Source organism: Psammomys obesus, unplaced genomic scaffold, assembly GCF_907164565.1.
Source record: "Psammomys obesus unplaced genomic scaffold, mPsaObe1.curated_primary_1811, whole genome shotgun sequence".
In the NCBI taxonomy this organism is placed as follows: Eukaryota; Metazoa; Chordata; class Mammalia; order Rodentia; family Muridae; genus Psammomys; species Psammomys obesus.
Genome location: NW_026596134.1, coordinates 10,617,354 through 10,644,954, shown reverse-complemented (window position 1 = coordinate 10,644,954; position 27,601 = coordinate 10,617,354). Strand labels below are relative to the sequence as shown.

At 51.1% G+C, this 27,601-nt stretch overlaps 2 protein-coding genes across 5 annotated transcripts in view; one reads left to right on the top strand and one right to left on the bottom strand.

The window, feature by feature from the left end:
• Dglucy (D-glutamate cyclase) overlaps window positions 1–2,046 on the top strand; it is a 77,503-nt gene extending 75,457 nt beyond the window's left edge. For 3 of the 4 annotated variants that reach the window (XM_055593026.1, XM_055593024.1, XM_055593025.1), the window contains one exon: window positions 267–2,045. In XM_055593026.1, coding sequence (XP_055449001.1) covers window positions 267–416 — 150 coding nt within the window. In that variant the 3' untranslated portion in view covers window positions 417–2,045. Of the gene's footprint in view, window positions 1–266 lie in introns of all 4 variants that reach the window. The other variant, XM_055593023.1, reaches the window with a different exon arrangement.
• A 4,003-nt stretch (window positions 2,047–6,049) lies between these two features.
• Gpr68 (G protein-coupled receptor 68) lies at window positions 6,050–25,800 on the bottom strand. The gene is made up of 2 exons (XM_055593027.1): window positions 25,548–25,800; window positions 6,050–8,601 (listed from the first exon to the last, which is right to left on the bottom strand). Exon 2 carries the CDS (start codon window positions 8,500–8,502, stop codon window positions 7,375–7,377), a length of 1,128 nt encoding a protein of 375 aa, XP_055449002.1. The 5' UTR covers window positions 8,503–8,601; window positions 25,548–25,800; the 3' UTR covers window positions 6,050–7,374.
• Window positions 25,801–27,601: the final 1,801 nt, after the last annotated feature.

The following is a 27,601-nucleotide window of genomic DNA, read 5'->3' as shown; positions in this document are numbered from 1 at the left end:
GTAGGAGGAGGAGGAGGAGGAGGAGGAGGAGGAGGAGGAGGAGGAGGAGGAGGAGAGGAGGAGGAGGAGGAGAAGGAGGAAGGGAATAAAAAAAAAAAGCAGGGAGAAAAAAACAGGGAGAGATAGACAGAGGATAGAGGAATAGAGAGGAAGAGATGGTGAGACCTCACGACCAAAGCTCCTTTTCCACTCAGAGATGTATTCATTTGTCCCTCGCTCTCCCTACACGACTTCTGTCTCATCTTCATCTCTGTTTTTCCTTCCAGGAAGAAAAAATGTTGGACATCTTGGTACAGAACCAAGTCCGGAGTGGAGTCTCGGGCATCGTGGGCATGGAAGTAGATGGGCTGCCTTTCCATGGTGTTCATGCCGAGATGATCCAGAAGCTGGTTGACGCCGCCACAGGGCGTCCATGACCAACTGTGCTGTCCGTGTACAAAGTCCCCACCTGATGGCTAGCCTGTGTCTAGGCAGGAGTCCCAGAGGCATCGCTCTAACTGTTCTTCACCCTAGTGTCTGCAGGCCACCCTTACGGTCTGCTCTGAGAATCTTTTTGCCTGCTACTTAAGAGATAACTTGTGGGTAGGGCGCAGTGGCGCACGCCTGTGGTCCCAGCACTCAGGGAGGCAGAGGCAGGCAGATTGCTCTGAGTTCGAGGCCAGCCTGGTCTGCAAAGCAAGTCCAGGGGAGCCAAGCTACACAGAGAAACCCTGTCTTGAAACCCCCCCCCCAAAAAAAAACAACCAAACAAAAAGGGATAATTTGTGTGCAGTTAACTGTAAGGCAGAGTGTAAGAATGAGCATCAGCCAGGCAGTGATGGCACAGGCCTCTCATCCCAGTGCTCCAGTACTCAGGGGGCAGAGGCTCACAGATCTCTGAGTTTGAGGCCAGCCTGGGCTACAGAGCAAGTTCTGGGACAGCCAGGGTTACACAGAGAAACCCTGCCTTTAAAAAAATAAAAAACCAAAAAAAGCATCACCATGGCCTGGGCTAACGGAAGAAGGATAGAGTGCCCACACCTGGAGTGTTGGGTTAAAACACTGTGTTTTAACACTCAGCACCAGCAGCAGCAAAACACTTATACCTCTGAAACTGCTTTCTTTTTCTAGTGGTGATCCGCTTACAATTTGAACGGTTCTCCCACAACACCCTCCCGCCTTCACATCCCACTGTCCCTCACCCCCATTCGCCTCTTTAATATGAGTTTATGAAACTCATACTTTCCATCTTACTCCTAGCCCTGGCCAGACTCCTTGCCCTCTTTCTATGGGCAGGAAGCCATTTTTGCCAGTAGAGACCAAAGGTGAGTCAGACCTGCCCAGGGCTCAGGCAGATGAGCTCACCCCGATCTTTCACAACCTCCACGCCCAATTTTCTCAGCAAAATCAGAAACTGAGCCGCTGACCACGCCCCGTTATATGCTTAGTCATGACATCTTGTGTGAGTCTGCCAAGAGCTGTTGCATTTCTTTAAACATGGCTTGTGTGGTTCTTCAAGGGGCATTCATTGTGAAGAAGGAGCCCATGGTAGAGATTTCACACTCCAATAAAGTCTAAGTGCAAAAAGAAAAGCCATTTTAGTATGAGCTTCTACTGTCTGCTCTCTGCTTGCTCTCCTGGCCAGGGTTCACACCCACAGGGTTCATACCTGCAGGACTCTATGCTTGTGCTGTGGGAAGACACTCAAAATGAGGGCCAGTCCTCCACCTGAGACCTCTCGGCTCAGCGAACACCACACCATGAGGTACTCTGATAAAGAAAATACCCTGACAATTAAACAAAAATAAAATAAAATAGAGGACTACCTGAGTTACCACGGTCACTACGGAAAAGCTGCCAACAATCTTATGATTCATGTTTCGGAGAAGATAGTCATGGATTTGGCTCTCCCAAAAAGTACAGCAGAATTCTGCCCCGGCACTGTGTGAGCTGAGGAGCCACGGCGTCATGAGTTATTCTTGCTCCGTGAAGAAATGCATGGGGAAGTGAATGAGCTATTTAAGGAAAAGGCTAAGGCCCACTTACGTTCAGAGATGGCAGAACGGCTTTATGACTATTAGCGGGACACCCAAATGTCATCCCCCACACGTGGATGTAGACTTGGTCCTTACAGCTTAGGCTGAGGTACAAGGGAAGGCGGGGGAAATCCCTCCCTGAGTCAAGGGCTGTCATTGCGCCGCCTTCCAGGACCTGGTTTTAAAGCTTTTCCATTCCACACTGTGATTCTCACTCAGACCTTGTCCTAGTCTTGTCTATTCTCAGGAGAAAGGTCTGTGTTTATGTCTGTGATGGCTACCACCTGCAGAAAGTCAGTGACAGGAGAACAAGAGATGGCCTGCGGGGAACGATGGTGTCTGTCACCCAGGGTGAGAGGTGGGCCTAGTGGCATCCAATCTCAGGCTGTGGAATCTGTGGGTTTTTCAGGATGCCATAGAGAAGGATCCTGGGAAATAGTACACAGGACACACAGGTGGTATTCACAAGCAAGCTGGTGACCTGCTCACGAAGGTAGCATGCTTGATAGGTAGGCCAGCTCCTTAGTCCCTAGATGTCCTCTGCACAATTGACCCCCTGTTGCTCAGTTTACAAAGGCACTACTCTGAGGTCACTTCTTGTTTCCCATTGCCTGTCAATCCCAAGTTGGCCCAGCCTATTGCATCTGCTACTTCCTGCCCATTACATATGGCTTCTGCCAGCCTCTCCATGAAGTTCACTGCTCTCTAAACAAGATGGAGAATGTGTGGCTTATTAGAGAACTGTATTTTCTCTATATCAGTGATATGATGTGCTTGCCAGAAGTACAGAAGGACAGGAATATGGTCCTTGGGGCAAGGCAGATGATTTCATGTAGGTTCCGATCCAGATATCACATTTGAAGAAGTAGATTTCATTCAGATGAACAGCTTAAGACCTAAGCTGAGGTGATTTGAACTGTTGGTCAGATTGGCCAGACCCTCACCAATTTCACCTCTCTTCTTGTCACCTAGAAAAACTACATTGCCCAGCCTCCCTTGCTGCTGGGGCCCATGTGACCAGGATCAGGCTAATGGAATATGAGTAACAGGCCTATCAAACACTTCCATATTTGGCCATTATTGCATGTGGGGTTCTCTTTACACTTCTCCTACCTGTGTAGATGGGCAGGGGAAATCCAGCAATTATGGAACTGCTACTGGAAAATTCTGGGATGTCCTTTCATGATTGACAGATGATGCCTGAGAAATTGGAGTTCCTTCTTAGGGTTCTTAGTCTTGTTGATAAAATAATTCAAGAATGGACTCAAATGGAAGCTTGATTGCTTTGGAGCTTAAAAGGAACCTCCATGACAGGGAATCTGTAAATCTCAGTAGGTGCCTAGAGAGGGAAAATGGACAAGACAAGGGGAAAAGAGTAAAAAAAAAAAGAAGCCAAAAGTACCAGAAAATGAATTATTTGGTGCTGGTCAGTATCTGAAAGAAAGACAGAAAAGAAGGAAAAGGGAAAGCTGTTTCTTTGTGAGTCTGGACTCAGAAGGGATAGCAGCAGAGCCAGCTGGACCTCCGGGATGCTCTTAGGGACTGTGCTGGGAGACAGGAATTCTGGGAAGAGAAAGTACAGTATCTCTTTAAAGAGATAATTATCCCTCTTATCTCTTTAGTGTGGGTTAGGATGGGTACATCTTCCTAGGAGCGCTCCCCATCTTCCTGAACTGCACAGCTGGGTTAACTCTTCCCGGAGGAGGCAGCAGCAGCTTGTCTCTACCTCTCTTCTTTTTTGTTGTTGCTGTTTGTTTTGTTTTGTTTTGAGACAGGGTTTCTCTCTGTAGTTTTGGCTCTTCCGGACTCACTTTGTAGTCCAAGCTGGCCGCAGACTCACAGAGATCAGCCTGCCTCTTTCTCCTGAGTGCTGGGGTCACAGGCATTTGCCACTGTGCCCAGTTTCTGTCATTCTTTACAGTAACAGAGGAGTCTGGAATTGCTGTCCTCACTTGGGAAAAGACTTGCCAGAAAGCAGCCCCTCACTGGAGTGTCTGTGTGTTTGTGTGTGTGTGTGTGTGTACAAGTGTAGGTGCGGGCACACCCTCGTGAGTGTGAGAAGCAAGGCTTGGTGTTGGATGCCTTCTGTAATTGTTCTCCACTTCCTTTGTGTTTTTTTTGTTTGTTTGTTTTTGTTTTTGTTTTTGTTTTTTTGAACTAGGGTCTTTTCCCGAACCTGGAGCTTGCTGATTCAGCTAGCCTAGCTGGCCAGCAAGCCCCAGGTCTGTGGTGACCTGGGATTACAAATGTAACCATCGGAGCCTGCCTGGCTGGGTTTCATTGTTGTTTTATGGGATTTTTAGTTTGTTGTTGTTTTGAGACAGGGTCTCACCATGCAGCCCTGGCTCTCCTGGAATTCACCATGTAGACCAGGCTGGCCTCAAAATCACAGAGATCCACCTGCCTTTGCCTCCCAAGTGCTGGCTTTTTTTTTTTTTTTTAATGTGGGTTCTAGAGATTGACCTCAGTTTCCATGCTTACACAGAAAGCGCTTTCCTGATTAAGCCATATTCTTAGGCCCTCTTCACTGCATACCCTACGAACATAAAATAAACCTGTACTCATCTTTTATGTTTATCGTTGTTATTTTTATTGTTTGGGGCTAGAGATTGAAGCCAAGGCTAACTGTGAGATACACTCTTGCCCCGCCCCCCTTGCTTCACAGCTGTGTGATTTGGATGGGAGTTACTTACTGCTCCAATTTAATCTTGCTTTGCCTAACCTGAGGTGGAAGATTCATCCCCAAGAAGTTTCTTCCAACAGCAGTCCCCAGGGGGCTACATCCCATCAGGAACAGTAGATAAAGTGATGCATCAGGGTCCCTGGAATTTAGGGTGCTCCTGGAATGGCCTGACTGCATAGGAGTGAGTTGGCTGTCACTGCCAGTGCCTTCGGAGAGACTGGACTGAGGGACCCAGAAAAGGTACTTTGCAAGTGAGGAAGCTGGGTATTGAGACCTCTCCGGCATACCCCAGCACAGATAGCGAATGTCTCCTACAGCACTATTCCTATGATGGCTGCTAACTGAGAGAGAACGGGACTGACATCCGCCAGAGCCCTGGACACTGAGACCAGATGGGTTCCGGAAGTGAAGACTCCATCCCCCGGTGCATAAGGCAGTTGGGCCAGATTCCAGCTTTCTCGAGAATACCCGAGCTGTTGGAGAGCAACAGATGGAGATGAGTTCTGTACTGAAGCTTTCTCCCACTCTCTCGGGCCAACCCACAGTCCAGTGTGTGTAAACAGGAAGATGAGTCCTGTCTCACCAAGCAACACTGGGGAGTAAGAAAGGAATCTTAATGGCTTTCTATCACCTTCAGTCCAAAGCAGATGGGCTTTTCCTCCCAGCCCTTCTCTTAGGAGAGAAAGCAGGATTAATCCTCAATAGTGTCCTGGCTTAGTCTGCTTGGAAGAAAAACTCTATTCTTCCATAACACTCCATGACTCCTGGAGCCTGACCCACGGGGGGATTAAGTGGTCAAAATCAAATTTATGTTTCAGTAGGATGTGAGCAATCCTTCGTGATAAACAGAGTCTGCCACTGCTGACGGGATGGCCCGGCAGACAGAGGTTGCCAACAAACAAGGAGGGCGTCTCCAAACAGAACTGATTGGTTCTGGAGAGAAGAAGGCAATAGGCCCTTCTCCTGGTCTGATGGGGGCTCACCCTCGTGGCCGGGGGCAGCTACTCAGCATACACAGTCCTGTGTGGTCAAAGACAGAGGGTGTGGCATTCCCCAAACCACAGGGCTGGGCCTCATCCTCAAAAGGATTTGCAACAACATCCTGTACAGATGCGCCCAGGGTAGATGTGTGACAGCGTGCTGCACTGATGCGTAACCCTTGCCACAACGGCTTGGGCTTGACCACTTGTTAGGTGCCCAAGGGCATCCCCCAGGTTGCCTTGAGTTTTCTCCAAGGTCAACCTCTGGATCTTCCTGACTGTTTGGGGTCTTTCAAAGACACTTTGGGTCTCCCTTAGTGTGGGCGGCGTCCCTTCCCGGAAGGACTGCACACACTCTGCTGTGATTGGCTACTTCATTTTATTTGCAGACTGGAGTCACACTACATGAACCCAAACCTCACAGTCCAACACAGGGATAATCGGCCTAAGAGAGAAGACAATACAACAATACAGCTCCCCGTAGTAGGGGAGCTGGGCTCAGCCTGTTCCAGTCCAAGCCAGTGGGGATCCAGAATTTCAGGTCAAATAGGGGGAAATACTGTGGAATGAAGAGACACAGAACAGTCAGCTATCACCATTGCCCGAAGGTCCTAGGCTAGGGTAGGTATGGGTCTTTCTGGCATGCAGCCATCTCTGCCAACTCTCCCACAGGAACTATTTACACCAGAGTAGACCTTGAGTCTAAACCTGTATCAAAAGCCATGACAATGTGTGCATTTTGTTACTTTAGGTATACCTAGGAACTCTGGGAAACTGTAACACTCCTCTCAAAGGCTGCTGGATGCTCTATCATGTGTGGGGAGAGGGGCAGGAGCTACTGACAGCAGTCACATGATCCTAGTATCAGTGTCTTGGCACACAGTTGCCATAGACACCCTGCCATTTTTATATTCTCCCTCTTTTCCCTCAGGCTCTCGGGGATTACATTCTGGTCAGATGGAAACAAAAAGCTAATTAAGAAAAGCCTGTGTCTGGAACTTGGCTAGGGACACAGCTTCAGGCCCAAGTTCTCTTCCTGAGCTTTATATGACATTTTAAAGGGCCCCTGGCATCTGTCCATCAGCCCTTGGGTTTGAGGAATCTGTCTGACTAGCACTGTAAAAGTGAGATGGGTCTGGCATTGTGGCAAATCTGCTGTTGTCCCATCCACACCCATGCCCCAACCCCCGCCCGGTTCATCATCTTAACCAGTCTTTCGTTCTAGACTAGGTTAAAGGCGAACTCAAGCACTGATGGTGACAATACAGCTTCCTGTGTCACACAAGACCACAGCACATTTGAGCTGGCATCATCCGTGATGACAGCAGCACTGGAAGGCTTGGCAGGCGAACACCCAGGTTCCTCCTCCTCCTCCACACCCCAGCCCAGCTGCTCTTTGCAAACCTCCCGGAAGTGAAGATTCTGACTCCCTCCCACCTGTAGCCCAGGAAGCATCGGAGAACATGAGAGAAGCCAGGGCTCATCCTCGCACTCAGCTGTGCCCTGGCTTAGCACACAGAGTAGACTTCCAGGGGCCAGAGGGACCTGGCAGTGGCCAAAGACCCAGGGTTCCTTCCCGAGGAAAGAGGCACCCGTACATGGCAAAGTGGGAGACGGCCACCATGCAAGCTCCAGACCACAAGGCCTGTTGATGAAAGCATAGGCTTAGCTTAGCCGCACACACGGGCCACACAAGCTAGGCCAACCCAACTGTGGGAGGTCCCCCCACTCCCAGCGAGTTAGGGGTCTGGAAGGCTGAGTGGAGCTTAGTTAACAACTCAGGCTCCTCACCCTGGGCCCCACTTTTCCCAGAGGCCTCAGGGGCACCCAGAGGGTAGGCCTCCCTGCCCCTGCTTGTCCTGGAGCAGGTGAGGAAGGCTAAGCAGGCTCCTCGGAGGCGGGCTAGGTCCCTGTGAGTGGTCTCGCTGACGAAGCAGTACAGCACCGGGTCAGCTACACAGTTGAAGCTGGTGAGGAGGAGGGAGAAGTGGTAGATGTTGAAGACGCTCTTAGCAAACTCACAGCTGGCCTCCCAGACGCTGCGCACCAGCAGCAGCACGTGGTAGGGCAGGAAGCAAGCCAGGAAGATGACCACGGTGCTGAGCACCAGACGCTGAATCTGGTCCTTGCGGCTCTTCTGCGTGCCGTGGCTGCGGCGCACGGCGCGCAAGATGCCCTGGTAGGAGGCCAGCAGCAGGCAGATGGGGAAGAGAAACCCCACCAGGAAGCGGTAGTAGTTGATGCTACGCTGCCAAGCCTGGATGGGGTAATGCTCAAAGCAGACTCGGTGCTGGTCTTCGTCCTCAATGACCTCCTTGTGTTTGAGGAAGTAGATGCTGGTCAGCAGCTCTTTGGCCCAGATGAGCACGCTGACACCCACGGCCGCCTTCAGCGTACGGAACTGGTGGAATCGGAAGGGGTGGGCCACCGCCAGGTAGCGGTCGATGGAGATGCAGCAGAGGAAGCCGACGCTGATGTAGATGTTCTCGTAGAGGAGGATTCCACACACCTGGCAGGACAGGTCACCGTGGGACCAGTTGTCGTGCTGGAGTACGTACTGCAGCCAGAAGGGCAGCGAGCAGATATAAAACAGGTCTGCAATGGTCAGGTTACACAGGTACACTCCCAGCTCATTCCGGGCCTTGATCTGCAGGTAGCCGAAGTAGAGGGACAGGCAGTTGGCTGGGAAGCCCACCACCAGCACCGTCACATAGACCACCGGGGCCAGCGTCTGGTGGATGGTGTGGTCGATGGGGCAGGTTAGGGAGGAGTTTTCCGTAGTGATGTTCCCCATCTTTGGGCCAGAAGGGGCCTTACCCCTCATGGGCTTGGAGATAGAGTCAGTCTCTCTCTTGCCATCTTGTTTATAGAAGGTGACACAAGTGTATCAAAATGTGGGCGTCACAGGTGGTTAGGCAAACCCCTACAAATCAAGGTGGAAAAGGCTTTGAATAATCACAGCTACCACTTAACTGTTTGTGAGGCCCTGTTCTCTATGCTGCATCCATTTGGAAGCCGTACCAGCCAAGCCACCCCAGTGCAGCCGAACGACACATGCCCAAACACTGAGCTGCGGCTTACGGCTCCCCAGCACTGGCTTCCTTTTATTTTCTCCTGTCCCTTATTTATTTATTTTCTGCTCCCTCATTGCAAGCAAGGGAGGTGAGGAGGTGATCCGAGGAGCATAGCTCAGCCTGGCTCTCCGAAGGAGACTGGCGGCGAGAGTATTTTAAACGTGAGCACAGTGTGAGGGCTCCATCATCTCACATAGCAATAACAGTCCAACAATGAAGGACTGTGGTAACTAGGCCAAACAATGAGGCCACAGCCATTCCAGGGACCTCTACACAGCGCAGCAGGCAAACTGTGCCCTGGTCCATGTCCTTCTGTGCTATGGCAAGGAATAAAGGACAGTTTCTCATCACAGGGCCCTGCCAGAGTTCCCACGTTACCTCTCCCATCTCCTCGATGGGCCTTGGACAAGGCTCAGGATTAGGGATCAAAAGAAGCAAAGGTCACACCAGGGCCGGGCACTTGCCTACATCTGAGTCATTAACCTTTTTCTGAGCCTCAGTTTCCTCATCTGGAATTTGGGGATTATAAACACCTTCCCTTTTTGGTCAGTATCAGACCACACCAGATGACAGACGGGGGCTGCGTGGCAAAGCTTGTTGGGAGCAAAGCGGGGGGAAGGGAGGCTGCCATGTCTGTCAGGGGCAAAAGAGGGGCTCAAAGATGCTGCGCCTCTTCACCAAGTGTGTGAGACTTTCGCCACACTGAGAGTTTAACAAAGGGAACTCCAGAGCACAATCACGGGTCTAAGGGTAGAGTGACACGTGTTGCTGCCAGTGTATCTGATGAACTAACATATCAAAACAGTAAAGGCTTGAACTCTTCTATTGATTTAACCCTTCTCAGCTGGAAAGTCTCACGGGCCACCTACACCATCACCTTTCTTCTTTTTGGACTTTATTACTATTCTTATTTTTGAACATTTCTCCCCACGTAGCACGGACTGGTGTCAAACTCACAAACCTCCTTCCTCAGTGTTAGGGTGACAGCACGTGCCATCTGCCCTGGCAAACTGGCACTTTTGAGCCTGTTTTGCGTTTTATTCCTTGAAGAAGCTTTCTGAGGTACAGTATTTGCTGTCTCCTGATGAAATTTACCGTCACAGGTCTCCTGTGTGTTTATACTGAGGTCATCTGGAAGGTGAGGCAGCAATAAAAAAAATCTTTAGATTTTTTTTCCAGTCTATCCCCAGGCAAGAACTGATTTTCCTTTCCCTTGAGAACCTACAGTCTACCTGGTTGGAAAGTCTAAGTTAAGCTGCTGCATGCTGCGTGCTGCCTGCAGATCAATCCTGGCCTTTGTGCTCTCTTCAGAGAGCTGAGGGCTAGCTGGGCTCCAGAGGGAAACAAACCCCCAAGAGACCATGACCAAGTCTCAGCAGATCACAAGACTCCAGGTCCCTGCAGCTCTCCCGAAAGCCTGCTCCTCTCCTTAATCCCTGCTCTAAGCCCCACCAGCACCTCCTACCTCTTGCCTTGGTACCTAGAGCACAGACAGGCAGAGGAGCTGGCCCAATCTACTGGGAAGGGACCCAGAGGAATCTGGACCCCGCAGTTCAGTCCCAGGGTCCTTGAGGACTAACACGGGGGGTTTCTCTGAAGTCACACTCAGTCTTGTAGACAGCTGTGCAGTCACCCTCTCTGACCTGTGGTTTCCATATCCCTGACTCAGCTACCCAAGGTTAACTGTGGTTGAGAGGGGAAAAAGATGGGTGAGTACAGCACCCTGATATATTTTGAACTTGAGAAGCTGATGTAGGAGGTTTTGATGCCAGTTTGGGCCACAGAGCAAGACCCGGTAAACAATGATAAACAAACACCACCAACATACATACATACATACATACATACATACATACATACATACATATTTTTTTTAACAGATATGTGGGGGTGGTGGCTCATGTTCACCTATCTATAATCTCAACCATTATAAGGCAGAGGCAGGAGGATCACTGTGAGTTCAAGACAAACTTGGGCTAATTACATAGTAAATTTCTGTCTAAAAACAAAATTATATTTGAAAGAGAAAAAAAACCCATATTCCCATAAATTCGTTACAGCATACGAATGTAATCATTCTACCGTATTACCAGTTGCTGCTCACGTCTTCCTAAGTCCAATATATAAATTACGCTGTATCCTAGGTACGTACATGTTTGGTAACTCACGGTGTAAACAGAAGTCAGTTCTACACGTGTGTGGTTTTAAGCATCTGCTGGGGGTGTTGGATGTTTGCCCTTAGGATAAAGAAGACCACTTTATAATCACTCTTCCTGGATAAAGAGAGCAGAATTCTCAAGCGTTTTTAAAGGAGCAGGAGATGGGTCTGGTGCAGTCTTCCTTTCTCTCACCTGGATTCCAATCCCCACTAACTCATAGAAGCCCAGCCCCTCCCCCACCCAAGTTCCTCCCCTCTCTCACTCTAACCAACTTCTTTCCTCAGAAGCACCTCCAGCCCCTCTCCACCCTTTTACCCTAGCTCTCCTCGCTGCCTCCTCTTGCCTCTACCCAACCCTATCCCAGCCCTCCCACACAGGCTCAACCCTCCCACGCAGGCCCGCAACAGTCATAGCCATCCTCTGGAGAAGCATCTCAAATCATCTCTTGCTTTTCACACTTAGAAGCAGCCTCTTTCACACTTAGAGTAAAAATCAAACACTCTCACCAGACCCACTAGGCCCACCCCCCAACCTTGCTGCCACCCCCACCTCGAGGCCACGCAGCCGGCCTCTTGTGCCTCAGCCCCTGTCCCAGGGTCTTGCCTAGCCGCTCCTTCCTAAAGCTCTTCTCCTCACTCACCTGACCACTCCGCACCCACCTGACCAGAGCACCTGCTCCTTCTCTGCTAGAGACCTGGGGACTGTCACTTCCTGGACACCACTCTCCTGGTACCCACCTCGAGCATGCGTGTACACACAACACACACACACACACACATAAATGCATGCGAGTGAGCGCGCACACACACACACACCTGTCTCCGTCTCATTATCCTGTCTGATTACTTCACAAACTTTTCAGATTTATGTCTTATTTTTTTTTTTTTAACTTGTGTGCCTATCGATGTCCAATTTCCCCAGGGATGACAATTTCAGCACAGCAGAGGCCTTTTCCTGATGTCCTCCAGCAGTGTGGACTATTTAGGGACTTCTTCGATGACTAGGTAAGAGTCGTTTCTCATTTTCCAGGTCAGGAAAGTGGCGTTTTACAGGGGAGACTGGGACCGGCGAGATGGCTCAGCTGGTACAGGCACTTGACACCAAGACTAATGGCCTGAGTTCAAGCCCCTCGGCCCAAACGGTGGAAGGAGACAAGCTGTCCCCGACCTTCACACATGTGCCGTGCAAGTGTTAGTGTCAGAGTTCAGACCCCCTGGAACACACATAAATGTCAGGTGGGCAGGGCAAACCACCTGTAATTCTAGGCCTAACGAGCAGAGATGGGGGGGGGGGGTGTCCGTGGAACAAGCTGGCTGGCCATTTCAGGGACCCCGTGTTTGATTTACAGACGTTACTTCAATAAGTTAAAGAGGAAGATGACTGGGGATGCTTCCTGACATCAACCTTGGGCCTCAACATTCAGGCAGACAGACAGACACACATAGATACACACACATACACACACAACACACACAGATGCAGACGCACACACATGCAGGCACAACAGGCACACACGAAATGGAAAAGAAAGGGGCAGGGAGGCACAGGCCCCAGGCTTCCACAGACCAGAGCAGACGAAGCCTCCTTCTTTAAAACATGTCCTGTCAGGTCTTGGAAATTCCCTGATAGTCACCAGGCCCCACGTCTGTTGTTTACCAGTGGTGAGTGCATGGACGTGTGGTGTAGGGTGGGGTGAGGTTTGCAGCTTCCTCTTTGCAAGCCAGCAATAAGCTGCTTCTGGCAATCAAAGTCAGAAATGTTCAAGCCTACAGAGCCAAGAGGCAGCACTGAGGACAGTTAGGTTGAGGCACCTCCCACGGTCACTTTGGAGCAAAAAGAACAACAGTTCTTGCACTGTCTGCCTTGGAATCCACTGGAGCTTTAAGACATGGAGGCACGTGAAAATCTCCGTCTCAAACAAGCCCCTGGGAGAAGCAGAAGGCGCAGGGGTGGCTGTACCATGGGTCCCACTTTTGAGTAGTGAGGCATCAGAGGAGTCTAGAAGGTCATGGGCTCCGATTCTGAGCATGCCTCCTTTCACAGCAGGGGCAGCCGGAAGAGACTGAAAAGCTAGCAGGAACGAGGGCACAGGCCCCGGCCATTCCTAAACTGCTTCAGGGTCTCCAGGGTCCCTCGTGGGCTGTGACTGCAGGTGCTCCTGTGCCCTACTCCTTTAGCTTGCAAATGGTTTGTTTTATTAAGGTCACTTCATCAGCATTCCGCTTCTGTATTCTGGTTCCACCTTCACAACCCTGTTTTTGTTTCTGTCTAGGACATAAGGTAACTCGGGTGCAAGGAGACAGCTTGCCCAACAGTCCAGTGCTCCCAGGTTTCATGGAACAGGTATCTATGGAACATGCACACTGTTCACGGGGCCAGGCTACATACGTGAGGGATTCAAATAAAACGAGAAAGAGCTCCAGCCCCCAGGGAACCTCCAAGCCCACAAGTCAGGGAGGCTACATGCACTGATCCTTGCCAAGAGAAGCAGTATCTGGGTGCGAGGGCTTTTCTCACACATATATTCCAGTGTTGGCTCGCTCTTGTTATTCTATACATGCTTTCCACAATTCTAGTCCCATTACATGCTGATGGCTCCCAGGGCCCTCCCTCAGCTAAAGGCTGCCTAGACCACTCCTGCCACCTCACAGGACATGCTCCATAGGGTCCACGCTTGGTCTAACATTTTGTCCACTAATCTGTTTTTAGAAAAGATGTCCCCCACTTGCCCAGTTATTCACTGCAAATGGATGGCCCTTGGCTTCCTCCATCAACTTCTGCCAACTTGTAGAATTTTCAACACCTACATGTTTGAAAGCATCTCTCCTCTCTTCCTTTCTCTCGCCAGCACCTAACACTGGCTTGATCAAGACTTCCTTCCTGAAGTCAGTGCAACTGAGTGAAGTCAGGTTCGTGCCTGTAACTCATCACCTAAAAGACATCTTCCAAAACACAAATCTAACCAAGCCATACACCGGTTGTCCAATCATGCACCCACTCACCCATTCACTCACTCAGTCACTTATCCATCCCCTATGCAACACGAACCTACTATCCATCCATCCATCCATCCATCCATCCATCCATCTATCCATTGAATTGATCATCTATCCATCACCTATCCAACATCTGTCCATCCATCATCTGTCCATCTATGCATCCATTATCCATCTATCTATTTATCATCCATCCATCCATTCAGCATCTATCCATCATCCATCCATTCATCCATCTATCATTCATCCACATATACATCAATCATTCATCTGTCCATCCATCATCCATACACCCATCCATCCACTCAACCAACCACCTGTGTCTATCCATCCCAACATTCTTCCTAGAGTAGTCACTGAATGTCCATTGTATGGAAGGTACTACACTGTATGCTGGCCCTAACAGCCCACTTCATTTTATACCCATGAAGAACAGATCAATGAAGAAAATGTATAGGATGAGCACAAGATTTTGTGGGATTTCCCTAGAGGTAGCCTAATGCAGTGAGGAAAGCCTTCCTGAGCAGTGACAGTCAGACTAAGGCTAAGAGGAAAGGGCTGCTCGAAGAGTTGGGAATTTCTGCCTGTGGAAAATGTGTGCATGCCTTCAAATGCATGAGGGAGAAGATGAGTACCTCGCCCTCATGCCACTTCTGAGGATGAAGCCCCCAGTGGAAGCAATGCCCTCCAACGACTGTCCTTTCCCTGCCTGGAATCCAGAAGAGCTTTCATACTCAAAAACTAAATAACATCTTGGACATCAATGTGTTTTAAAGAGGAAAAGCTGAGGCATGGCTGTGTAGCCTCCCTAGCCAGGTACAGTTCTGGCCATTCATTCCACCTTTCCAACGAGAACCCCAAGGATCAGAGATGGGCCATCCGCCTGGAAATCCCACAGCTGGGATATGGCAGGTCAGGCTTTAAACTTTGGCCTGACTTTCCATTACACATCACTTTCTGACCGTTGTCAAGGATCACGGCCGAGCAACCAGCTTCAGCCTCCAGGCCTCGCAGATGTCACCACGGAGCCAGTAGGCTTTGCTGTGGGCTAGCCTTCTGCTCCTGGAGAGTGCTTCACTAGGCTTACCTACTATGCACCCGGTCCCTGATCTCCCACAGTGTAGGGAAATGGAGAAAGCAGTAGAAACAGCTCCTTACCCTCTAGCTGAAAAAACAAAACAAAACAAAACTGAGAAGAACTGTATGCAAAGTGACTCAGCACCTAGAGGCAGATCCTTATACACATGTGAATTGGAGTAGAAGCCACCCAGGGCTTTAATGACCAGGATACATGGCGCCCTCACAGGGAAGAAGAATGTCTCTGAGAGAAGCTGCCTCCAGGTGGGAGGCAGAGCTGAAGAGCTGGCTGTCTCCTGGCTCATGAAGAACTCTCTCCCCCAGCACCCATTCTTCCGCCTGCCACACTAGCATGCACTCAGAGTCCCCTGTGCCAGGGACTGCTCACAGCCTCAGTCCACAGCACCGGCGATTTCCTGTCTGCCTGGTTTTCTTCCCTCAGGTGGCCGACCATCCAGACATTTACACAAGCTGTTTCCAGAGAAACTAGGCTATCCAGCAAGTACGAAGGCAGGCTTCAGAGGAATTCCCCCATCCCCTGGGAAAGGATAAAAATCAAGTATTTTTCCCCCTCTTCCCACCTTTACCCCAAATAGTCTCACTTCTGCAGTGACAAAGACAATAGAGTTTCATTTCTAAGGTCCTGTAACAGTTTCAAAGCCTTCCCAAATCCCTGTAAGCTGGGTGGGGCTGGCATTGCTAACCCATTTCCCAGAACCTGAAGCCCAGGGAGGCTGAACCAGTTCCTGAAGCTTACACAGTAAGTCTGGATGGACCTGAATGCAGCGCAAAAGAAGCCAGGCACCCAACTGCTGCCTTGAGAAACAACAAAAATAAACCACAAACAATAGTAAGAAATACACTTGGGAGAAATACACACACACACACACACACACACACACACACACACACACACACTCACACGTGGACTGAGAAATAAACTCCCCACACAAAGCTTACCTGATGCTTGTCATTCATGCTGCTATTTTCTCATCTATTTCATTTCTTCTAAGCACAGGTCTTGAGCTATTAACTTGATTTCTGTCCCACAAGTGGGTCAGTCTGGAAACTATCCAGTCCCATACCCACACTGACTGGCTGTTTCAGAAGCCTCCTGGAAAGGCACAGGAAGGCAGCAAAATGTCCACAGCCAGTTGAGGAGGGTCAGAGGGGGAGCAGCAGTGAGGTCCAGCCTCAGCACCCCCGGGGAGTCCTCTGGCCAGCTCTTGATTCCACCCAGCCAGCGAGGCTCTACCCTCAAACCTCAACCAGCTGTGCTTCCACGGCTCAACTTGTCAGCACCTGGACAACCCTGCACAGGGAAGTGCCCTCCTCCGTCTCTCAATTCCTGCAGAAAAACCTCCCAGCTCATCTAGAAAATCCCCAGCTGGAGGCTACCCGTTCCCGAGCTGAGGCAGAATCATGTGAACTCCAATCTGGTGTCAGGCTGGGCGGTTGCCGAGGAACCTCCCGCCTGCAGGAGGATGCATTCGGGTGGCGGATCCTTCCACACACCCTCCATCCTCTTAGGCTTTTCACGTGCTCCAGGTGGCGTCAGGGAGCAGCCGTGGGGAAAACACGGAGACTTGGCACGAGACAGGTGCCCTGGAGTGGGGGCTCAGAGCCAGGTACCCTAATTCTAGCTATCACCACCTCAGGCACATGCTAGGCACCCGGAGACACAGAACATTGAACCCCGCTCCTGGAGTTCTCACTGGAGCCCCTCAGGTCTGTACTGCAGTTGCTGACTTGGGGCTCTCAGAGGAAGAACAAACTGGCAAATGGTATAGACAGGAAAACCAGATGTTTGCATTCCTGGCCTCAAGCCCTTCCTCCTAGCAACTGACATCTGGGTTAGTGGGTTGTGGGGCACACGGACCGTGCCACCAGGGGGACTGGCATGGAACAGGTGAAGAGGAGCAATTTCAAACCCCAGAAATCGCTCCCTCCCTGCTCTGAGCCTACACATCCTGGCGCATGTAACCCGGAGACCCCCAACTCCCAAGGTAGTCACAGGTAGTCATAGCCGGCACCTGGATGTAAACAGGGCATCGCCAGCCACAGCCAAAGAAATGCATTCACCCCGAAAACCCCTTCCCACTCCCCAAGGCTCACCATGGAATAAAGATCGGACCCCACCGGACTCTGCTTCATCTTTCCCAGCAGCTCCCGGACAGGACACCCGGAGAGAGGAAGCAGAATGCAGAACGACAGTGGGTCTCAGCCTCGGTCACATTTGTCAGAGAACACTTTAGAACACATATTTTATAGATGTATGCGCGCTAGGCTTCCTCCCAAGCCTAATTAAATTGGCTGAGCCTCCGTGTTTTGCAAAGTTTCCTGGTCAACGCTAAAATGGGTGGGCAAATGGGACCTTCCCTATACGCCCACAGGGGAATGGAGTCAGGGTCAAAGCTCTGGGCAGTGTGTGTGGCCTCAAGCATGGACCAAATGCAGCACCCCAGCCTGTGAACTCTTCTCACCCCTGGGAGCCTTTGTGAAACCCTGTTGCATTCACTTACCCACCGCACTACACCAGCCAAGCTGTAGAAAGTTCTCCAGTCCAGCCCCTAAGTTACAAGTGGGGAAACTTGGGCCCCAAGGGCCAGAGGCTCTGCATGGAGACGGAAGGATGCGTGAAGCATCCTAAAGGGTGACTGAGCTGTGTCTGAAGCCTGAGGCTGACATCAGGGATCTGTTCTCTTGGTTGGTCTCCTTCCAAAGGATGGTCCTTGGAAGCCCATCACAGGATACACCTGCAGCCTGAGCACACCACACCCCGAGGGCCCAGGGGACCCGATATCACTATGTCTGGGAGCTGTCTTCTCCAGGGAGAGCGCTGCTATAGACCTGTATGCGACAGTGTTAGCTGAGGGTCCTTCCAAGAGATGCCAGCACGCAACAGACCTTCTTCAACTGTCACCTACGTTAATTGCTAATTGGAGGTCTCAGGTTACAGCAAGACTGCCACGTGTTCTGGGGCAGCCATCTGCTAGAGTCAGATGTTACGCCTGAGGTCGGGAGTGTACTTGGCTTTCCATGATGTCACACGGGAGAGGGAGGGTGACTGCCTTACTGCCCCCCCCCCCCCCAGTTCATGCCAGGTCACAGAGAGCAGCTCTGACCCTCCCTGCAGCACGGCCAGGCTTAGCAGGACACACAGACACGGCACCCACACCATTACCTTGCACACCTTAGGAACCAGTAATGGCATCATGAAGCCCATCCAGGACAACCAAAGAACACGATTTGTGCTAGCAAATGCACAAATCTTCACCTGGAACAGGCACCCCCAGCAAACCCACTGAGTGAGCCTGGGGCATATTTTTAGAGGGTTTGCTTAGTCTATGTCCTCTGAATTGCCCCAGGTAAGAGAAAACAGAGCTCTTGCTGGGTTCTTTGGGGCTGAGATGTTATCTTCAGTGATTACACTACACAGGGGCCTCAGGAACCCTAGGGGCCCCCTAAGCCTCTGCCCTTTACTCCAGTAAAACCTACAATTATATGAAAGCAGCAAGCCTGTCACACACTGCTGCTGCAGCAAGAAAAGTATAGCCCTGCCCCTACCTCCAGGCTCCTGCCCTTCAGCCAAAGAGGAGAACGTGAGGAGAAGCCACTGGGCAGGGCAGGATGGGCTAGGAAGACGGAGGGACTGAGTGGGACCCAACCTGCCACCTGTGGATCTTTTTACTCTTTTCCCTCCCTCCTTTCCCCTCCTTTAGTTTTTAAAGATACCTGAAACTTGACTATGTAGGCCTTGGATTCATGATCCTGCTGCCTAAGCCGTGGAAGAGCTGAGTTACAGACCTGCTTCAGCACATCTCTCCACTAGACCCCTGGCCCTGTGGCAGTGACTGCAGTTTCGAAGGACCATGAACCACACTGGACTGAGTCCCAGCTGTCCCTGTCATGCCACAGCATAAAACTCGTCTTCTGGAACCTGCCTCTCAAGAGTTGTGAATGTTCCTCAGTGGCTCTGGAAACTGCTGGCTGCCATTTGTTTTGATGCAAAACTCTACTCTGAGACACCGTCCCGGCCACAAGGCCTTAGTTACCCCATCTCCCTGGAAATCCAGGCAGTGTGGGCGGCAGCATAAATAGCCCCTGGGGTCTACATATAAGGGCTCTAGCGTATGGGAACAAGCCACTTGAAGGCCAGCACAGGATGGAGGGTAGGAGGAGTCTCTGACCCAGACTTGGAGGGCAAGTAAAGCATTTCCACGTCCTGTGCCCTTGAGAATCATACATGCTTCTGACTTCATGAAGCTCCAAGGTGATGAGACCCAGAAAAGTGGCTGGCACTTAGTAGGTCCTGAAAAAAGAGCCGGTGAGATGATGGTGATGATGACAATAATGATGATGACTGATGACACTGAGCCTGGAGTTAGAAATTCCTGACCCAAGAGGTAAGGCTGGGCAGATCTACTTGGCAAACAGTGAAGGATCATTATCTGTTACCATCAGGGGTTGGGGGCACTCAAATTACACCATCAGTTTGAAGCTGATCAGGGCGTGAAGTCTGGGGTCTCATCGGGGGCTCTGGTAATGTAAGCAATGCCTGTAATCAGCCATCTGCAGGTGGACAGCGGGGAGTGTCTCCTGAGCTGTCCCTAGGAGCCATGTGCTATCCAGCAATGCTTACGTTACAGGCGGCTCTGCATAGCTCACCTAGATTTCCAGTGGTGCTTTGGGTTCAAAAGGGGGCCAGGTGTGGATTAAGCATGGCTCCAAAGATTAAGGCTCTCTCCTTCCCAATGTGCTCAACACCCACACCTTCTTGGGGGTTCCAGAAGAGCCTGGGGCAGCCACTGAGCAGCCTTCAAGAACTTGCAATGGTGGACTGAACCCTCTCCACGTCACATGACTGTCCGTTGTTCCTATCAGCCCGTCTTCTTTCTCCTCCCTCATTTTTCATTTTCAGGAACCCTTGTGACAAACCATGGCCACCTAATTGGCGCAAGAAAGTCTCTTTATTTTAATGTCACCTTACCAGCACCTTAGTAAGTGCTAGTAAGGACATTAAGTCAGCATTTCTCAATCTGTGGATCTTGATCCCTTTGAGAGTTGAATGGCCCTTTCACAGGGGTCACAAAGTAGATATCCTGCATATCGGATATATATTACGATTCATAATAGTATCAGAGTTACAGTTATGAAGTAATAACAAAATAAATTTTTGGTTGGGGGTCACCACAACATGAGGAGCTGTATTAAAGAGTCACAGCATTAGGATGGTTGAGAACCACCGCCTTAAGTCTCTGGAGCGGCAACATGGTCACAGGCCCTGGGATGAGGAACTAGACATTCTGGGTTGGGGAAAAGAAGACAAGAGACCTGAATGTTGCCTTCTATTTCCACCAGAATTAGGACAAGGCCTAAAGCCTTGAAACGAAGCTACAATTGTCACTGTGCAATCGTCACTGTGCAATCGTCACTGTGCAATCGTCATTGTGCAGTCGTGAGGACCACAGTTTGGATCCCAGAGACCATGTAATAAGGCAAGAGTCTTGCTGGGCAACATGGGCGTGCTTTAATCCCAGTAGTGAGGAGGCAAATACAAAAGGATCTCTGTGAGTCCGAAGCCACCTGCTTACAGTGGACATAATGAAACCCCATCTCAGAACACAACAACAACAAAAACCAACCAACCAAACAAACAAAAACAACCCTGGGCCCTTGGAGAGACGACTCAGCACTTAAGAGCAAATGCTGCTCTCCCAGAGGACCCAGATTCGGTTCCTACAGCCATCTGTAACTCCAGTTTCAGGGAATCTGACACCCTTGTCTGGCCTCCAAGTGCACCAGACACACCAGTGCTGTGCCCACATACATGTAGGCAAAGCAACTATACACATAAAATAAAAATAAATATTTTTAATCAAAAATAAACAAATAACAATGACAGTGAAAGCTGGGTATCCACAAATATCTATGCAAGAAAATAACGGTCCATTTTCAAAATAAATCTACCTCGAGGCCCGGCAACAAATGAAGCTCCGGTCCCCGCAAAGGCCTGCTGGTCTAGCTACCCTTACCCAAACTAGACATTTAGAGCAGAAAATTATGAACAGCCAAGTTTTCATCATGACCTGCAGAGGCCACGTCCCTGAAAAGCTAAAAGAAAAGCAGGATGTAAAATGTCGAGATAAATCCACTCATGGTTCACGGTGAGTGAAGCATAAGTGACAGGCGTCATGGTAGACCTTCCCCGCCACCCCCCATTACTCAGCCATTCGAGGACAGTGAGGAAGAGGCTCAGGTTATTTATTAACCCTGTTCTCTGCCCTTTATTGGTGTACTGGCCACTCACTTCTTTGGGTTGGTGGCCAGCGTTGGCAAGGCTGTAATACAAGCCGCCTCGCTTTCAATGCTTTGGGTTAATATAGGGAGTCTTTGTTCCTCACAACCTGTAACTCCAGCTCCAGAGTTCTGATGCCCTTCCCTGACCTATGGACACACACACACACACACACACACACACACACACACACACACAATCTTTAAGGGATGAAATCTGGGAGGCTGTGTCTTCAGCAATCGCTCTGGGTGGTTATGACTCACACCTAAATTTCCTGACTCAGCTGTAACATCAGCTCCTCTACACAGGCCTCCCCGAGCTCAGAAGGCAAGCCAACCTCTCCTTCACTCTTCACCATCCCCTCCATCCTTCTCTGAGACTTCTTTGTCCTTCCCTGGCTGACCTGTGATTCTAAAAGGTGAGCCTGTTCTCTCATTGTGACCATGAGAGCTGGGCCAGGGCTCTCACGCAGAAAGAGGTGTGGCTGAGAGTTCCAGCGACCGGCTAGTGCTAAGGGAGGGTACACGGGATGGGTACTTTGACTCCTTTAGCTTCTAACATGTGCAAGATGCTGGATTCTTCACAGCTGCAACCCTGTGGGGAAGACACGATCGTCCCAGCTCTGCCACCAAAGCGAGACCTAGGGGCACACTGCTGGCAAGGGGTGGTGGGACCCATGCTGAAGGCCAAGTTCAATACATTTTAATGACTGCCCGTGTCTGCCACGGGACTGTGCGTGGTGACTTCCGGATGCCCGAATCCTCCTTTTGTTCTGTTTTGTGTTGCTGGGGTCCGATACCACAACCCCTTGCATGCTAGACCTCAGTCGTCTGAGATATATTTTCAGCCTCTCACCTCAGCCTTCGGACAGCGCCCTCTGTGACAAAGGACCTGGGTCTGCTTCGTCTCCTACCAAGGAAAAACGTGCACTAACGTGCATCCAGTGTTGAATCAAATAAGTGAGTCCACGCACTTCTTCTGTAGCCTGCCTGAAGTCTGGCGTGGCAGAAACTGAAGCTAACAGACTGGGGGAGACAGACAGTCTGTGGCTGAGAGAACAGGAAGAGAGTGAAGTTTTATTCTGAAGGTGTGGGTAGTTGGCTCTGGGTGAATATGCAACTCAACAGAAGCTTGCAGCTCAACCCAGGCGGGTCTGTGGACTCAGGAGGTGGAAGCTGTCTGAGGCAGCCTTCTCCTGCTAGAGTAACCCCAGGCCTTTAGGTTGCTATAGCAACCCAAGTCTGCTGCACTCTCCCCCTGCACTTCCTGCCTACCCACCCTGAGCCCTCCATCCCATCAATTAATGATCCAATGATGTACAACTGTCCTCCAAGCACAGGCGGCAGATTTTCTCCTGAAAGCAAACAGACTTCTCCCGGGACTGGGAGCCGCGAAGATGCCCATGACACCTGACCCAGGGCCACCTGCTAAATTCTCTCTCCCTAAATCCAGATGACTCTTTCTCTAGCTTTTCCCTCTTGGTTTTGAAGGCATGAGGTTGCCAGAGGTGGGGACTGTTGCCTTAGAGATTTCCTGGGAAACTGACGCTGGGAAAACTACCAAGCAGGATGCCTATGCCCTCAGCCCTGACTCAGGACTGGAGACACTGTCTCTAATAATGGACTTGTGCGTCACTGCTGGTCCTCACCTGGAAGAAACCCTTCATCTTTGCCCAAGGTGAATTAACTCATGGCACCCAGAAGGAAGGGAGGGAGGGAGTCAGGAAGAGAGGCTGGAGATCTGACTCAGGTAGCAGACAGCTCTTGTCCAGCATGTGCAAAGCCCTGGGTTCGATCCTTAGCACTGCAGTGCTGGGAAGACAAAGACAGGAAGCCCACAGTTATCCTCGATTACACAGCTAGTTTGAGGCCAGCCTGGGCTACATCAGACAGTGAAAAGACAGAAGGGCGGGGGTGGGGAAGAAGGAGGAGACACGAAGGGAAGGGAGACTCATCCATCTTGTGCTGACTCTAAGATGTCTGCCATCTATTTGATACCCGTCTTGCAGGGAGTAGGAGCCCCCCCCTGGATCCTGGTGGGCTCTGTGGTCGCCTGCCAGTAGAATCAGGTGGAAGCAATACTGTTCCAGCTTCTGAGGCCAGCCTAAAGGAACGGACCGCCCCCACTCCCCACTCCGCAGATAGTTGCTGTTGAAATTTAAGTGCTGAGCGGGAAGGTGCTCAGCAGCCCCCCTCCCCCACAAGGCCCCAGGTGAACTCCCGGTTGACAGCTGCCACCAGACTCTTGTTATACAAATGTGCGATCCAGTTGCCTGCCGACGGGCCAGCCAGCTGATCGACAAGCAGAGGTCACCCGAGCCTCTTATCAGTTCTTTGAGAATTTCATACAATGTATTTTGATTACATTCATTTCTGCTCTTTCCCCCAACTCCCCCCAAATCCACCCCACCTACCTATCTCTCCCCCAACTTCTTGTTCTCTCGCTGTTGTTGTTTTTTAATCACCCATTGAATTTCATTTGTACTGCCCACATACTCCGAGGTGTGGGGCCACCTACTGAGGATAGGTGGCCTTACCGTGGGCCACACCCTTTAAAGAAGACTCTCCCACCCTCCGAAGCCATGGCTGTTCCTGGCTGAGCTCATCCGTTTTAAGCGGTTTGCTCTGCTGCAGCTGCGAACAGGAGCATTAGTGTCACCAGGGTCTACCACGTACTGGGTTCATTCGAATGCTTACTTAATTTTTATTTTTATTTTATTGACTCTGTCAGGTGGGTATTATCATCTTTATTTCCCTGCAAGATTAGGTTCAGAAAGGGAAAGTACATTGATTGAGGTCAGCTAGCTGAAACAGAAATTCGGATGTTAAGGCCCTGGAGATGCCAGTTTAATTGTCTGACTCTAGCCCCTGTTGGATAAATCTCTTCCTACACTGTGCATCTCAATGGGAAGGTTCAGCAGAGAGAGGGATTCTCAGAGCTGGCCCCCGCCCTGTGGAGGTGAGAGCTTTGCTCGTTGAAGGGTGGTGGCAGGCCCCTTTCCGAGAAGGGCCCACTGAAGCTTGAGACGAGGGCGTTTGCACTGGGGAAGCGTGTTGAATGCATGTAGCCGACTGCGGAGCAGGTAGGAGATAAAGGGCGAAGAAGAAAAATAAAGAGGAGGAGGAGGAGCCCAAAACTCTAAGGAACGGAAGTAGCTCTGAATGAGCCATGAAGTTCTGGAGTTGGGCAGGCAACTCCAAGCAGACCATACATAGCCTGCTCCGCTTGCCCTCTGAGCCCGGGAATCGCCCCCGTCTCCCTCTCGGACACTCTCCTCTGGGTGGAGAGGTAGAGGCAGGAGGGATGAAACAAGTCATTTCCTTGTCTATTGTCCCAGATGTGTGTCAGATGGGAGAGCAATCGACTGCCCCATGTCACCTCATTAAGCTCTAGAATTGATTCGTCCACCCACAGGTATCCTTCTCCTCTCGCAGCGAGACATCCCCTAAGCCATTCTGGCACACTGGCACCAAGACAGTGCCCATTTTACCCGGGTCTGAGCCCCGGAAGGCTGGTTTCCCTTAGCGCTTGTTGCACTTTTGTCCACCCAGACCTGGGGACACAGCTTTCTCTCTGGGCCATCTGATTCTCAGAGGGGATTTAGGGGTTCAGACCAGCACGTGCTGGTACTGCTCCTGCTGACTGGTGGCGGGACAGCTTTCCCCTCCCGGAGTGGAAGGTAAGGAAGGACAAGGGAACTGTTTGGGTCTCAGGTGTGACCGGAGCCTGCCGGAAGTGCCATGAAGACTAGACTAGGAAAGAAAAGAAAAAGACCCCAGTGCAATCTTTAGATCACCAGGGATGGGGAAATGAAGGGTTAGAGGTCTCATACTTTTTTGAGGGTGAAAAAATAAAATTACTAGGTGGCCATGGAGCCAGCCGCGGGGGCGGCTGCTAAACCTGGTGACGACCGCATAAGGAGCCACGGGACCCAGGAGAGGGACCGGGAGGCGCCAGCGCCCCGGGGCAGGCATCTCGGTGGCTTCGGTCACGGTCAGTTGTGCGGGTCCACCGCGCGCACACGGTGCTGTTCGGGGGTGTGCCCGCCTCTGCGGTGCACAGGCGTCTGCGCACGGCCGCTCCCGCATCTACCGCCCGCCCGCCCACCCCGGCGAGCACAGGCAGCGGTTGCACCCCCGACCTTGCGCTCCAGAGCAGGACCCCAAACCCAGCCGCGGAACCCCCACGCGCTTCTCCCGGCCCCGACAAGCTAGCTACCCACGACCGCGGCAAAAGGAAGGGACTTGGCTCGCGGGAACACGTACCTGAGCGGCGACAGTCTGGGACGCGGGCCTGGTGTCCTCCGGCGCGGTGCGCGCGCCGCCAGGAGAGGCTGGGGACTCCTGCAGCCCAGCAGGTCCCTGTCTCCCAGCTACTCTGGGCCACGTTGTGCGAGATTCCTCCCGCTCCCAACCCCCGTCAGGCACAGCCAGACCTGCCGGCCCACGCCCTGCAGTTCACACTGACCGCAGGCCACAGGCGAGGCGCCTGCTAGAAGGGCCGAGGTGGCCAGAGCGCGCGCCGGTCCCGGAGGTGCAGCATTTCCCCTCCCCCCCAGCATCCTGACCTAGAGACGGGCTCTGCGGAAGAAGCCCGGCTGCTGAAGCTCTAGGGGACTTCTTCAGCCACCGGCACTCCCCGGGGACGCAGGAAGCTAGGGAAAGGTGGCCAGGGAAGCCTCTCTGCGTTCACCTCCGGTCTCCAACTTCAGTGGCCACTCAGTAACTGTGGTGGGTGTCTCAGTGCTGGGCTTCTCTCTACCTGCCCGAAGCCTCCTGGATCCCAGACCCGGTACTCTCCGAGCCAGCAGAGGTGTCTAGAGGCCTCATGAATGACCTCCTCAGGTTTTATGGAGACATCAAGGAAAATTTAACGTCCTCTGTCCTACCTGCTCCCCAAGTCACAGCTTGCACCTAAATGTGTTGATTTTATCAACTCTATGAGACATATGCTAGTGTTTTTTTCCCAATTGTACGAGGAGAAATTGACGCGCTGAGAGGTCAAATAGCACACCCACCTATTTAACGAAGTCTTTGAGATTCAAATCTGCATCCCACACCTGCATACTGGCTCTCTCACAACTGCCCACCTGGGCTCCCGTGACCCTCTGCTTCTCATTTTCTGAATTTTCCAAGTTTGGCTGGCGTCCCCACTCACAGTCCGGCATATTAAATCAATGTCTGGAACTGGCTCGTGGGGAGTCTACAAGGTTTTTGTGTGAGACAGACAAGAGAGGGAGTGGGAACCGAGGGAGGAACAGAGTGGCCCCAGCAGCTGCCACGCCCTCTGGGTAGCCCGGACGCTAGGGTGTTGTCTCTAGGTCTGTAGTTCTCAACCTTCCTAACGCTGTGCCCCTTTAGTAGAATCTCTCCTGTTGTGGCCCCCAGACATAAAATTATTTTCATTGCTGCTTCATAGCTGTAATTCTGCTACTGTTATGAGTCGTAATGAATCTGTGTTCTCGGGTGGTTCTAGGTGACCCCTATGAAAGAGTCATTTGACGCTAAAGAGGTCTCGACCTGCAGTCTGAGAACCATTGTTCTAAGTGGAGATTAGCGTGGATCTCCTGGAAGAAGGCAGAAGGTCCAAGGACAGCAGGGAAGGATGAAGTTTTGTCTCCCTTCCAGTGTTGTTAGAGGTCGGATCTGCCTGCTCTCTGGTCCCCATTGCGAAATCCCTCCTTTTCGCAGAATCTTCACAAATAGAATTTGTGCCCAAAAAAATACTCATCTGATTTTTTTCTTATTTTTTATTTATGTGTGGGAGGATAGCGAATGGTAAGGCTCTGTGTGTGGCGTGCATGCTTGTGTGTGCTTCTGTGTGGAGGTCAGAGGTAGTGTCTTCCTCTATCTTTGGTTTTTATTTTTTTGAGAGAAGGTCTTTCCCAGAGTTCAAAGCCCACCAATGTCTAGACTAGCTGGCCAGAGAGTCCTGGGGATTACCTGCCCGTCTGTTGTCCCCTTCCCCCATCAGCGCTAGGTCACAGATGGCTGCCCAGCATTTTTTCGTGAGTGCTAGGCATCCAGACCCAGGTCCTCATGCTTGCTTTACTCCGAAGGGACCAAGGGACTAAGCCATCTCCCCAGCCCCTGCTTTGCTTTCTGTTTGTTTTGTTTTAAATTGCCACGCTGACTGTAGTTAAGAGTTTGGGCTTGAAAGACAGAGCTGGGTTTAAACTCCAGCCCTTCTGCTGCCTGTCGGGGTGACCTTCCATCAGTCTTTTAGCCACCTTGTGACCACTGAAAATGGGGACACAACCCAAGAGTGGGACAGTCATGTTACATGAGTTAAATCAAGGGAAGCCTTCGCAGCTCAAGGC

Excerpts from the sequence above, each read along its gene's own strand:
- Gpr68 (XM_055593027.1), bottom strand. The coding sequence starts at position 8,502 with ATGAGGGGTAAGGCCCCTTCTGGCCCAAAGATGGGGAACATCACTACG.